At 33.1% G+C, this 12,994-nt stretch overlaps 1 protein-coding gene across 1 annotated transcript; it reads left to right on the plus strand.

Moving 5' to 3' along the window:
- The first annotated feature begins 11,922 nt into the window (after positions 1 to 11,922).
- On the plus strand, positions 11,923 to 12,712 carry LOC120156052 (probable membrane-associated kinase regulator 4). Its single transcript, XM_039167462.1, has 2 exons — positions 11,923 to 12,047; positions 12,112 to 12,712. The coding sequence occupies exons 1-2, from the start codon at positions 11,923 to 11,925 to the stop codon at positions 12,710 to 12,712; spliced, it is 726 nt and encodes a 241-aa protein (XP_039023393.1).
- Positions 12,713 to 12,994: the final 282 nt, after the last annotated feature.

Consider the following 12,994-nt stretch of genomic DNA (forward strand, 5'->3'; position numbering starts at 1 on the left):
GATATTTTGCTTAAAGAAGAAATAAAAGAGAAAAGAAGAAAAAAAATGATGATGATGAAAAAAACGAAAAAAAGAAAAAAAAAAGAAGAGAAAAAATGGAAAAAAAATAAAAAGAGAAAAATGAAAAAAAGAGAAATAAAAGGAGGGTTCAAGATGAAAACCCGAAAAGGGCGTCTTGGAACCAAAGGAGGTCTCAAGTTGAAAACCCGCAAAGGGCGACTTGAGTTGAGTTTGAAATTCAGAATTCGTGCATGGTGGAGGTTCTGAATCAATTTTGGAAGTGGAAAGAGCTCCTGATATGGATAGTAACAATGACAGTTGGTGATCAGGGATGAGACTACAGATTAATGAGTCTCGATTGAAATAACCAGGAGAGATATTGAATGCACATGAGATTCTATACTGGTTTAGGGCATCCAATGATAGAGATTTGGGAGTTTAGAAGTAGTTTCATACTCTTAAGCATCATAATTTTGGAGATCTTTGTGACAGAAGCTACATTCGAGACATTCTAACGGCGTGCCAGTTCAAAAGCATTTGCATTATTGATATTTGAAGACGCCTACTCTTTTGTTCTTTTATTGTTTCCAGTTAAAAGTTTGCCATTTAGTTGCCTAAAATTCTCTGTATTTATACAAATAAAGAGATGTCTTTTCTTGATAATTTCTCTTTTGCAAACATCTTATTTTGAAAGGTTAAAACATATGGCTTAACTTGAAGTACATGAGATCATTTTGTATTATTGTGCAAAAGGTTTTGGAAAATGCAGGTATTCTGAAGTTGACAATGGTTTAAACATGTAAGCTTGTGTGGCCATGGGAAACTAAAATCCTCAAATTCAAAGAAAATCTCAGCCATTAAAAGATGACCCAATGAGATTACCATTAATCAAGAAGTTGGTCATGGATACTGGCGGGTTTCAAGAAAGAAAGGAGTCAAGGTCATGTTAAGCCGAGAGATATGGAATTGAGATTGTCAACTGGGGTGAACTGGTCAAACGTTCTGTGCCCAAGATGAAGCCGAGTTCCATCGAGATTAAAAGGAGATAGAGTTCCTTCAAAGAAGAAAACGCATTGAATTGCATAATTGCATACATTTTAGGCATGAGTAGGATCATGGCATTCATAATTGCATGATGACTTAAGCATTTTGCAGGTTTCCCAATGATAGTTGAAGATTGAAGATATTGAAGCATCGGGATGAAGATGTTTGGTTTGGAGATTTTGAAAAGAATGATGTTTATACCAAAACTGAGCTGAAGCAGATTCACATATCCAATGGTTTCCAGACAAGTTTTCGCGATGGAGATGGATTTTCAGAAGTTTTATCAAATTCTAAATTTTTGAATATAATATTTTCAAATATACATTCATGATGAATAATGTTTGATTTTCAGGTTTGACCTTTGAAGGAAATCATCTATAAGCCTTCACGAAAGAGTAGTGAAGCAAATTCGTTTGTTGAAGATTGAGTCCTATACTCTCTGAAAGAATAGGGAGCGGACAAGTTCGTTGAAGATTGAGTCCTATACTCTCTGAATGAATAGGGAGCGGACAAGTTCGTTGAAGATTGAGTCCTATACTCTCTGAATGAATAGGGAGCGGACAAATTCGTTGAAGATTGAGTCCTATACTCTCTGAATGAATAGGGAGCGGACAAGTTCGTTGAAGATTGAGTCCTATACTCTCTGAAGGGATAGGGAGCGGACTAGTTCGTTGAAGATTGAGTCCTATACTCCCTGAAAGAATAGGGAGCGGACCTGTTTATGAAGATTTTTCGAGTTCTATACTATCTGAAGGAATAGAGCGGACCCGTTTTATTAAAGATTGTTCAAGTCTTATACTCTCTGAATGAATAGAGAGCAGACACGTTTTTATGAAGATTGTTCGAGTCTTATACTTCCTGAAGGAATAGGGAGCAGGCTCGTCATTTGAAGATTTTTCAAGTATTTATCCTGACGTAACATTCTCAAGACCAGACAAATTCGGTCATCTTTTGATCTTTGCTCTATTCTCGTTACACGACAATGAACAAAGAGGGGCAGCTGTAGATGCTTAATTTGTCTGGGTAGTTAGGAAACCAGAAAAATTAGAGGGAACGGTTTGTAGAGAGTGGGGGTATGGTGATTATCAAAAAACTGTAAATGGGGATGGTCAGTTTTTTTTAGATATAACCATTCATCAACACAAGGAAAAGGGGACAATAGACAATAGGGAAAAACCAGAGACAAAAAAAAACGGAACGAAAACATAGAAGAGAAAAAAAAAACAGTGTGTAAGATATTTCTAGCCACATTCAAAGATCAATTGGTAACAAAGGATTCGGTTTACTCTTCTGAAAAGCAGTAGAATCAATACAAGAGGTTATCTTCTTTATGCTTTATAAATATTGAGCATGCATATTTATCGTTTTTATTCGAAGCAAATAGAAATATTAAGTTACTCTCGATTTACCTGTTATGCTTCGGGTCTAGATTGAAAATTTGTTTTAGGAAAGTTCGACTGGTAGTAGTTTCATCGCACATCAGTGTTGGTAGAGCGTTGTAAGGGCACCAGGGATTAAGAAAAATAGAAAGCAAGGAAGGCTTCTCCTCCATCTTTTTTCCCCCTGGAAAATTCATAGCAAAGAGATACACAACAAAAACTTCTCAAAATGCTTTCTTTCTTTGCATTTCAAACAACATATTTTTCTTTATTTCGAAACCGGAATAAAATGGAAAAAGAGACAACCCATGTAATATTCTCATCATTTTCAGAACAAAAAGAATTGCAACGTTTTTTTCTTTGCAACCATCTCTTTGATTTGAACCAAAATATAGGAAAAGATGAGAGTAGTTTACCTTTTGTTAGTAATTTCGCTAACAGGGTCTTGTTGTTGGGCTAGGAAATTGCAGTCGATCCTTTTTAGGGGTAGAAGTTCTTGCATGTTGGCCTTGGTTTCATTCTTTGGTTGAAGCAGAGAAGAGAAGGTTAGGAGAGTAAACAAGGCGTTTTATGTTGATTAAGGTGTTGTTTGTCTCTTTAGCCATCGCGGTGGCCAATCGATGTTCATGGTGGCGCAAGTGGGCCTTTAGGGTTCTTGATCGGAGAAGAAGAGGAGGGTGAGGAGAGTAGAGTGAACGGCTGAGTACTTAGGTCAAGTTTAGGTTTTAATTAGGTGTTACATTAGGCGTTTGGTTAAACTAATGTGTAGTCACTGAAATTTTCGGGTAAAATTATCTTTTGGTCATTATAGGTCTAATGCTTATTTTCAATTTAGTCACTTGGGGCTGTTTTTAAGTTCGGGGTTCCTTTTGTCCAAATATTATTATTTTCAGTTTAGTTTCCCTGTTTATTATTTTGGTATATTTTGCTCACGCTCCTCCTATTTAGTTATTTTTACGTTTTAATCCCTGTTTGTTAGAAGACAAATTTTAACCTTTGTGCCTGAAATGTTATTATTTTTGTATCATAACTCAATGTTTGTACAGTTTGTTACTTTAGTATCATATTTACATTCCCATTTTAATTTGGTCACATGACTTTAAGTTCTTTTAAATTTTTTATCATTTTTACAATTGTATGTTGTTACGTTATTTAGGTTTCAACCTTAAATTAGTTTTCTTTACGTTTTAATTCGCTTAAGTTTTTTTTATGCCTATGTATGTATAGTTAATTAAGGTTCGTTTCGAATGTATGCTTTATATGGCTGAATGATGATGATATGTATGCATGTACACATAGGTTGTTCATTAATTAGATAATCATTTTATGTATATATTAATTTTTGTATGATACCCTCACGTATAACTTGACCATATGACATAATTGGATTAAGGGTAATATACCTTTAATTTAAAATTGTTGAAGTGGGCAGTCATAACTGATTTGAGGTCCGCCTTTAATGATTTTAAATTAAAAGTGTATCCCGAAAGTGAAACAAAAAAAAATGATTCGTCACCTAAAATTTGGGAACGAGAGAAAAAGAAATGTTCGTTTATTTAAATATATCGAGAAAAGATTGTTATATCTTTAAGATCTGGTCTCGATATTTGTAAATAATCGAACATTCTTTATCTTTCTAAAATGACTTGGTAATTTTAATTTAATTTGTTTAAGTGTTTTTGAATGTTTTAAATTTACATTTTTGTTTTATGGATCAAAAATTAAAATAAATTCGAATTTGTAAAGTTCATTGCAAAGACGTTAATTAATCGACTAGGTACCGATTTAGGGCGTTATGGGGGTGCTAATCCTTCCCCACACGTAACTGACTCCCGAACTCGGATTTTGGTAACGCAGACCTCAATTTGTTGTTTTAATTAAAATTAATTTTTATTTAAAATGACAAAGCATTTTTGGGTGCCCAATCACACCCTAATCAAAGATTGGTGGCGACTCCTTGAACTGTATTTTTCGATCGTAAAGGAAATCTAAAAATTTTCGAAACGAGAGGTATTTTAAATCGCATTTGTTTTTAAATCAAAAAAGAGATAATTAAGAATTAATGTGGTTTTTAAAATCTCACCTTTCAAGAAAAAAATCGTTTCGACAGTATGCATCGAGACAGTTGAAACCACATGAAAGGAATTACCCCACTCATGATTTAGAAATGGCTGCTGTAGTATTCGCTCTCAGGATTTGGCGTCATTATCTTTATGGGGAGCGTTGTTACTTATATACGGATCATAAGAGCCTGAAGTACCTGATGACTCAAAAAGAATTGAATTTGAGGCAACGTAGATGGGTAGAGTTCTTAAAGGATTATGATGTGATAATTGACTATCATCCCGAAAAGGCTAATGTGGTAGCAGATGCTCTGAGTAGAAAGACGTTTGCAGCTTTACGAGCTATGGATGCAAGATTATCTTTAACGGGAGACGGTGGTCTTTGTGCAGAATTAACCCTTAAACCAGCATGGTTGGAACGAATAGGAGAATTGCAAAGTAAAGATGAAATGTGTTTGAAAAGAATTGAACAAGTAAAGAACAAAGAGATTAAAGACTTTGAGATTAAGTCAGATGGAAATCTATATTGTAAAGGAAGAATTGTAATACCCGACAATGACGACTTGAAGAAAGAAATTTTATCAGAGGCTCATTGCAGTCCGTTAACGATGCACCCGGGTGGAACCAAGATGTATATGGATTTGAAGGATCGATTTTGGTGGTCAGGGATGAAGCGAAGCATCACCGAATTTGTGTCTAAGTGTTTGATATGTCAACAAGTCAAAGCCGAGCATCAAGTTCCCTTGCAAAAGACAATCTGGGAGAATCAATCTGGGTAATTGTTGATCGATTAACTAAGTCAGCGCATTTCCTTCCGGTTAGAACGGATTTCTCTATGGAAAAGTATGCAGAGCTGTATATTAGAGAAGTTATTAGATTGCATGGAGTACCTGTTGCCATAGTCTCTGATCGAGACCCTCGATTCACTTCTAGATTCTGGAAATCTTTGCATGGAGCGTTGGGAACTCGTTTAAACTTTAGTATGGCTTTTCATCCTCAGACTGATGGGCAATCAGAGAGAACTATTCAGATATTGGAAGATATGTTGAGAGCATGCGTAATGGAATTTAAAGGATCATGGGAAAAGTATTTACCGCTGGCAGAGTTCGCTTACAACAATAGCTATCAGTCGAGTATTAAATGGCTCCCTATGAAGCTCTTTATGGAAGGAAATGTCGTACGCCTTTGAACTGGTACGAGCTCAAAGATAAAGAAGTGCTTGGTCCTTAGTTGATTCAGGAAGTAGAAGAAAAGGTCCAGATAATTCAGAGTAATCTCAAAGCTGCAGCAGACAGACAGAAATCATATGCAGATCTAAAAAGAAAAGAAATTGAATTTCAAGTTGGAGATAAAGTGTTTTTAAAAGTGTCTCCATGGAAGAAGGTGTTGAGATTTGGTCGAAAAGGAAAATTGAGTCCTCGGTTTATTGGACCATATGAGATTGTAAAGAGAGTAGGACCTGTAGCATATCAGCTAGCTTTACCACCTGAGATGGAAAAGATACATGATGTCTTTCACGTTTCAATGCTTCGAAGATATAGATCTGATCCCTCTCATATCGTGACACCAGAAGAGATTGAGGTTCGACCTGACTTGACTTATGAGGAAAAACCTGTTCATATATTTAGCTTACGAGGTGAAGCAACTAAGGAATAAAATTATTCCTTTGGTCAAAGTGTTGTGGAGAAATCACAAAGTAGAAGAAGCAACGTGGGAGCGTGAAGAAGATATGCGACATCAATACCCTCATTTGTTCGTGCAATGAAAATTCGAGGACGAATTTTCTTAAGGGGGAGAGATTTGTAACATCCTAAGTAACGGGTTAGTGATTAAATTGTAAAAATTCAGAATTTGGTGATTAAAGTAGAATAAATATAGATAGTTTAAAAATAATTGTTAGTAAATATGAAATAATTTTAAGGACAAAATGGTCATTTGCAAGGAAAAATAATAATTAAAAATTTTAAGGGGTTATATTATAACCCACGTGGGGCATTAGTAGGAAACAAATGTTTCCAGAATCCTCTCAATCTCTTCTTCCTTCTTTCTTATCTTCACTCTTCTCTTCTTCCAAACGTGAAGACCCAAGTTTAAGGTAAGAATTTGAACCTTGGTAGTTTCTTTGATGTTTAGCTTGGAAATTGAAGTTTGGATGTTATATAAGCTAAAGGAAAGCTTATATGACATTAAGACAACAAGATAAATGTTTTAGAGATAGATTTGGAAAATGAGTTTTTAGATGAAATTTTGATATGGATGAGTTTTTGAAGTTTGAATAAGATTTTTGACTTGTCAATAAGCTAACTAAGAAGTATGAGGTGTTAGAATTCAAATTAGAACATGTTGGAATTTGGGTTAGATTCTTAAATTCTACATGGAGAATTAGATTTCTAAGTTTTAGAAATATTTAATGGATAATAATTAGTTTAAGTAAGAGTATGCAAGTTAGGTAATAAGAAAGGGGATGATATATGAAGTATTAAGCTGAAAAGAGTGGATTTTCGGGCATAAAAGAGGATTCTGGGCAGAGTGCATCGATGCATATTCATAGTGCATCGATGCATAAAGTTTAAAACCCATAAATTATTTGAAGGTGTATCGATGCATTGGTAATGCATCGATGCACTCTTTTAAAATAGAAACATCGAATGCAATTAGTGCATCGATGCATAAGTCATGCATCGATGCATCCCAGTAATAATACAACATCGAATGCATTTTATGCACCGATGCATTAGTAGTGAATCGATGCATACCTTCATTAAAGGATGAAATTGGCTTTTCTATGAGTCTAAGGAATGATAGTTTAGAATATATTAATTAGTATACTGATAAGTATCATTGAATTATTATGTAGATACTGAGCCTACACGAGTTCGGGAACAATCTACAAGTAGGATCGATCGAGGAAAAGGCAAAGAAATATAGGTGAGTGCATATGCATAGCATAATTATAGAAATATACTCAATTCTAGACTTGTGATAAGTCTAGATTTTATATCTTGGTACATGAGCATATTCTGTATTATGAGACATGACATGAATTCATATAAAATGCATTATATGACATGAATATGCGGGAAAAGTTATGAGCTATGTGAAAAGGTAAGAATTTACATGTCTACGCGATATAGACTACGTGAAATGTAAAAGCCCATGTTATGTAGATGAGAACTATAGGTATAGTTGGCATGCCAAGGGTAGAGGGTCTACGCGGTCCTTCGGGACAATATTCTATACGGTCCTTCGGGACAATATTCTACGCGGTCCTTCGGGATATATATATATTCTTTGGAACATGTGTGAAGTCTGGAGAGACACATATGTGATCCCTAGCATATGTATATGATTCTTAAGGAATTCTATGTGGTCCTTATGGACATTATTATATGGCACTACGGTGCAATTCTACGCGGCACTTCGGTGCATTTATACGAGCTGTGGTGACAGCATAGTGCACAACCTCACATTACTCAGATACCTTAGGTTCTCAATATGATATCATGGGCCAATAAACTTATTAATACAAATTCATGAATGTTAAAGTCATACGCTTACAGGTATGGATATTGATGATGTAGACTACATTGATTAAGTACATGTTTGCATCTCATTTCATATGATCATGACGTTTTTCATTACATTGCCTTGTTATTATTATTACATTGCCTCACTAAGTCGATGACCTAGCGTGTGAGTGTTTCACACGTAGGATCCGAGAAAGTAGACGAGACAGGTGAAGCAGCTTGACAGCATTACTCTTGCAACCACCATATCAGAAGCAACTTAATCAGTAGGTCATTTTGTTATGTAAATGGCAGTTGGCATGTAATTAAAGGGTTAAGTTGTGTATGCTCTGAATATTTTGGTAAACTTATATTACAATATGTATATTATCGTATTTTCTTAATATAAGTTCAAATATTTTGCTATTATTGGTTAAGAGTTGTGTTTTAAAGTCAATGTAGTATCTCTAACTCATATCCGGGTCGGGTACGGGTTGGGGGTGTTACAGCCAAAATAAAATTTTGAAAAAGAATTTAGAGCTTTCAAAAATAAAAATTGAAAGTTTTGAAAAAGAAAATTTTGATTTAAAAGTTAAGCTTAAATGCTTAACAAAAGAAAAAGGAATTATTTTAAATAATTCATTTAGTTCAATAATGACAATATGCTCACATTGTCATTATCATGGTCATAAGGAACATACTTGTCCTTTGAAGAAAGGAAAACGTTTTAAAATTAGGTAAGTATGGGTTACGAAAGGAATAAGGGGCATTGAAACTAACATTCAAGGACCCAAAGCAATTTGGATACCAAAATTTACTTAAATGTCTCTTGTAGGTGTGTGGGAGCAATGGTGATGAAAATGATGATATTCAAGATGCTCTAGCCACACATGAATATGAATGGGTAACCTCTAAGCTTAATGTTTTTAATTTTAGATATTTGGTTGCTCATTTGATTTTAAGCATGCATGAGTTTTGTTTTTGTTTTTAAATAATTATACATTATTGTTTTAATCTCATGTATGTTAAAAAGGTTTTATGATGAACATTTTAAAGTTTTAATGATTTTTTTAAAATTTTTAGTTCATCATAAGGAATTTTGGTCAAAATTGGTTTTAATGCAAAAGATATCTCTCTAACAATTGATATCAACTTTTCAAATGTTTTGATTTTATAAATTTTAAATTTTTTTGACCTAAATTTAAATATTTATGCATGTAGTTTAAATTAAAATGATATCTCTCTAACAATTGATATCAAAATTTTCAAATGCATAACATTTTCGGAAAACTTTATGCATATGCACTTAATTTCAATAATTGATATTGCATAAAGTATTTTAGACTTAGATGTATTGAATTTCATGTGCTACTAACATGTTTGTTATTCTTTGTTGAAATTCAATTTTGTTTAAGTGTCAAGATCCTAAAAACATAATTTTATTTGGAATGCATTTATTGAGGGGGAGCTTTGATTTTTTCAAATGATTTTTAAAATGTCAAATTTACTACTTACTCTCCAAATGTATTTTGAACTTCAAAGATTAGAGTCTTTTTTATTTAACAAAATAGGGAGAAGTGTTAAAGAGGAGAGGTGTTAAAGAGGAGAAGTGTTAAAGTAAGGGGGAGTAATTTCAAACTTGATTTCAAAATCTTAAAATTACTCAAATGTTTTGTTATATCAAAAAGGAGGAGATTGTTGAAAACATTTTGATATTTCGATATAACAAATTAAGTTAAATGAATTTTATGATTTTCCAAAAGATTTTTTAAGTATATTCAATATAATTATTCGAATATCAAAATATTACTCCAAATATTTCAAATATCATTTTTAATCCTTACTCAAGTGTAAAATTAAGTTTTAATCTTAAACTAATTTCAAAACAATTTTACAAAGTATTTCGATCCATTTCAAAGCAAAAAATTTCAGATTACTCAGAGGGAACCGATTCACCCCAAGAGGAGTTTTTCATTCTTATTTCATCTTTCTCTTGGAAAATCCTTGGTGAGGAGGAGCTAAGGTAGTGGATGTAGACTTTGGTTGAGAAAGTCGAACCACTATAAATCGATGTTCAATTCTATATCTTTCAATCTCCTTACTTCCTAAACACAAAAACCGTTTCGATCCCTCTTTGCAAACCGTTCTGGTTGTCGATTCGAGCTTCCGAAAATCCCAACATTTGACTTTTAGTCCCTATTAGCTTATGAAATAAAAATTCAACTTTATTCTCTCTCTCTTTTTCTTTTTAATATTTAGCAGCCATTGCATACAAAAGTTGTTCCAGTAATGATATTTATGGCGATGGATGATGCTTGAAACCTGGTTTTGACATTTGGGTTTGCCCTCATGTTTCAACCTTTTGCCCTACAGATCCCACAAATATTAATATGTTTCAGTTATGTTATTTAATTCGAGTAAATGTCGAATACGAATATATATATATTTAATATAAATATGTACAATTTTTTTTATTTAGAATGTTTTGGATACAACTAAAAAAACTTTTACAATTTAATATCAATATTTTTTAAAATAAATTTTAGGTTAAATTATGAATTTAGTACCTAAACTATCAATTTTAGTCCATTTTAGTACCTAAACTTTCAATTTTTTGAAAACCACACCTAAAATTTAGTTTTTGTTTCATTTTAGTATCTGTCGTTAAAAACTTTAGTTTTTGTTTCATTTTAGTACTCATTCAAAATTTAACGTTAAGTTTTGATTTTTTTTTTAAAAGTTTAGGCACTAAAACGGACCAAAACTGATAGTTTAGGTACTAAAAGTGTTAAGTTTTTAATGGCGGGATACTAAAATAAAATGAAAACTAAACGTTAGGTATGATTTTGAAAAAGTTGAAAGTTTAAGTACTAAAATGGATCAAAACTGATAATTAAAGTGTTAAATGCGTAATTTACTCTAAAATTTAAATTTAATCGTCATTTTATCTAGAGTAGAGGGGAATGGATACTCTAGAAAAAATGGGTATTTATATTTGAATGTGTTAGGTATAAGCAGAGGTGAGTAGAACTTCACTCTAAAAAATTAATTTTTTTAATTCGATTCATAAATTCGACTTGAATAGAAAAAATTAAAATAAAATTTAGTTATAAAATAGAATATGAATAACTTAAAATTTTTAATAATTAGTAGATTGATTTTCAAGTTCGTGTCGAGTATCTCAACTCTGCATGAAATATGTATATATTACATACGAAGGAATATATATGTATATAGTATATGATTATAGAAAAACCATTTAAATTGGAATTAATTAATATAATAATATTATAAATATTTATAATTAAATTTAAACAGAAATTCAAATACTTAAGAAATTTTTAAATAAAGTTTAAATTATAAAATAAGATCCGTTAACTAGATCGATTATATGGTATTGCTTTATTAAGTCCATTCACTATTAAAAGTTACAAAATGATCCTCCAACTATAAAATATTACTTTATTAAGTCCCTCGACTATTAAAAGTTATAAAATGATCATCCGACTATTCATTACGTTTCAAACTCATATTTTTCATTAAATATTGACGATTGTCTAAGTTGGATGTTAACATGATGACTGTGTTATGATAGTCGTTTGAGAGTATGAGATCAAATTTTATCATATCACAGTCAACATATTGACGTTCAACTCAAAATACTATAAATTTTTAACGAAAAAATGACGAGTTTAAAACATAATGAATAGACGAGTGATCATTTTATAACTTTTAATAACCGAGAGACTTAATAAAGTGGTACCCTATAGTCAGGGGTCAATTTGCGTACTTTACCCATTAATTTATTTCTATTTTTTTTTCAAAATTGTAGTGTAGCACGGCAGCATCACCACTGTACAGAGTGCAATCACCTCCTTCTCTTTTAAAACTAAGATTCTTACACAGATTTTTACCTAAAAAACATTGAAAATGGCAGTGAGCTTCACTGAGAATGTTCCTGAAGAAGATGACGATGAATACATTGACATGGAAATCACTTCAATTTCCAATATTTTCTGCAATTCCAGAACCTCAAGAGAATTTGAGTTCCAAATGTCTTCTCTTACCATGGAGAGAGAGAGTCCACAACTTCCCCTGCTGATGAACTCTTCTACAAAGGCAAGCTTCTTCCACTTCATCTCCTCGAAATCTCCCAATCGGTTTCGATTCGGTTTACGGGGACGAAAATGGTATGTTCCGAGAATTCTATGGCACCCCATTAGCTACCACCATTACTACACCAACTCCTTTTGAATCCTGCAATGTTTCGCCTTGTAACTCTTGTTCTGTTAGTAGGGAGCTGAATCCGGTCGAGTACTCGTTTTACGAGTGCTGGTCCGAGACGGACGTAAGCAGGTGCACCGGAAACGGACAGAGCAATCGGCATAGGAGGTCGTTTTCGATGGTGATTGAACGACATTCTTCGACGAACGAGTCTTCAACTTCTTCGTCGTCTTCATCTTCGAATTCAATCGGTTTCCGGTACCTGCAGTTTCTTAACAGAAGCAGCAGTGTGAAAATAAAGATCGAGAGTCGGAACCCGATTCAAGGAGCCATTGCACATTGCAAGCGGTCTCAGATGAGCTCGAGAAAGCCTGCCGGTGACGTCGGATTCTACTCATTGTCGGATTCTACTCATTGTCGGATTCTAACATGGCAGTTTGCCAAGATCAAGAGAGACCGGACCTTGGAGGGGCTGAAAAGAGACGATTATCTATAGAACACTTTGTTGAGTATTTCGACTATTAAAATTTATAAAATAGTCCTCTAACTATAAAGTATTGGTTTGTTGAGTTCTCAACTATTAAAAATTATAGAATGATTTCCCGACTATATGGCGTTGTTTTGTTAAGTCTCCGACTATTAAAAGTTACAACATGACCGTCTGACTATTTATATGTTCTAAACTCATTATTTTTTGTTAAAAAAATGATCAACTTGCTAATTGTGATATAATAAAGTCATATTTTAATGATATCTACCGGTATCGTTATTGTTTTCA

The sequence above is a fragment of the Hibiscus syriacus genome, unplaced genomic scaffold (assembly GCF_006381635.1).
Source record: "Hibiscus syriacus cultivar Baekdansim isolate YM2019G1 unplaced genomic scaffold, ASM638163v2 tig00111213_pilon, whole genome shotgun sequence".
In the NCBI taxonomy this organism is placed as follows: domain Eukaryota; kingdom Viridiplantae; phylum Streptophyta; class Magnoliopsida; order Malvales; family Malvaceae; genus Hibiscus; species Hibiscus syriacus.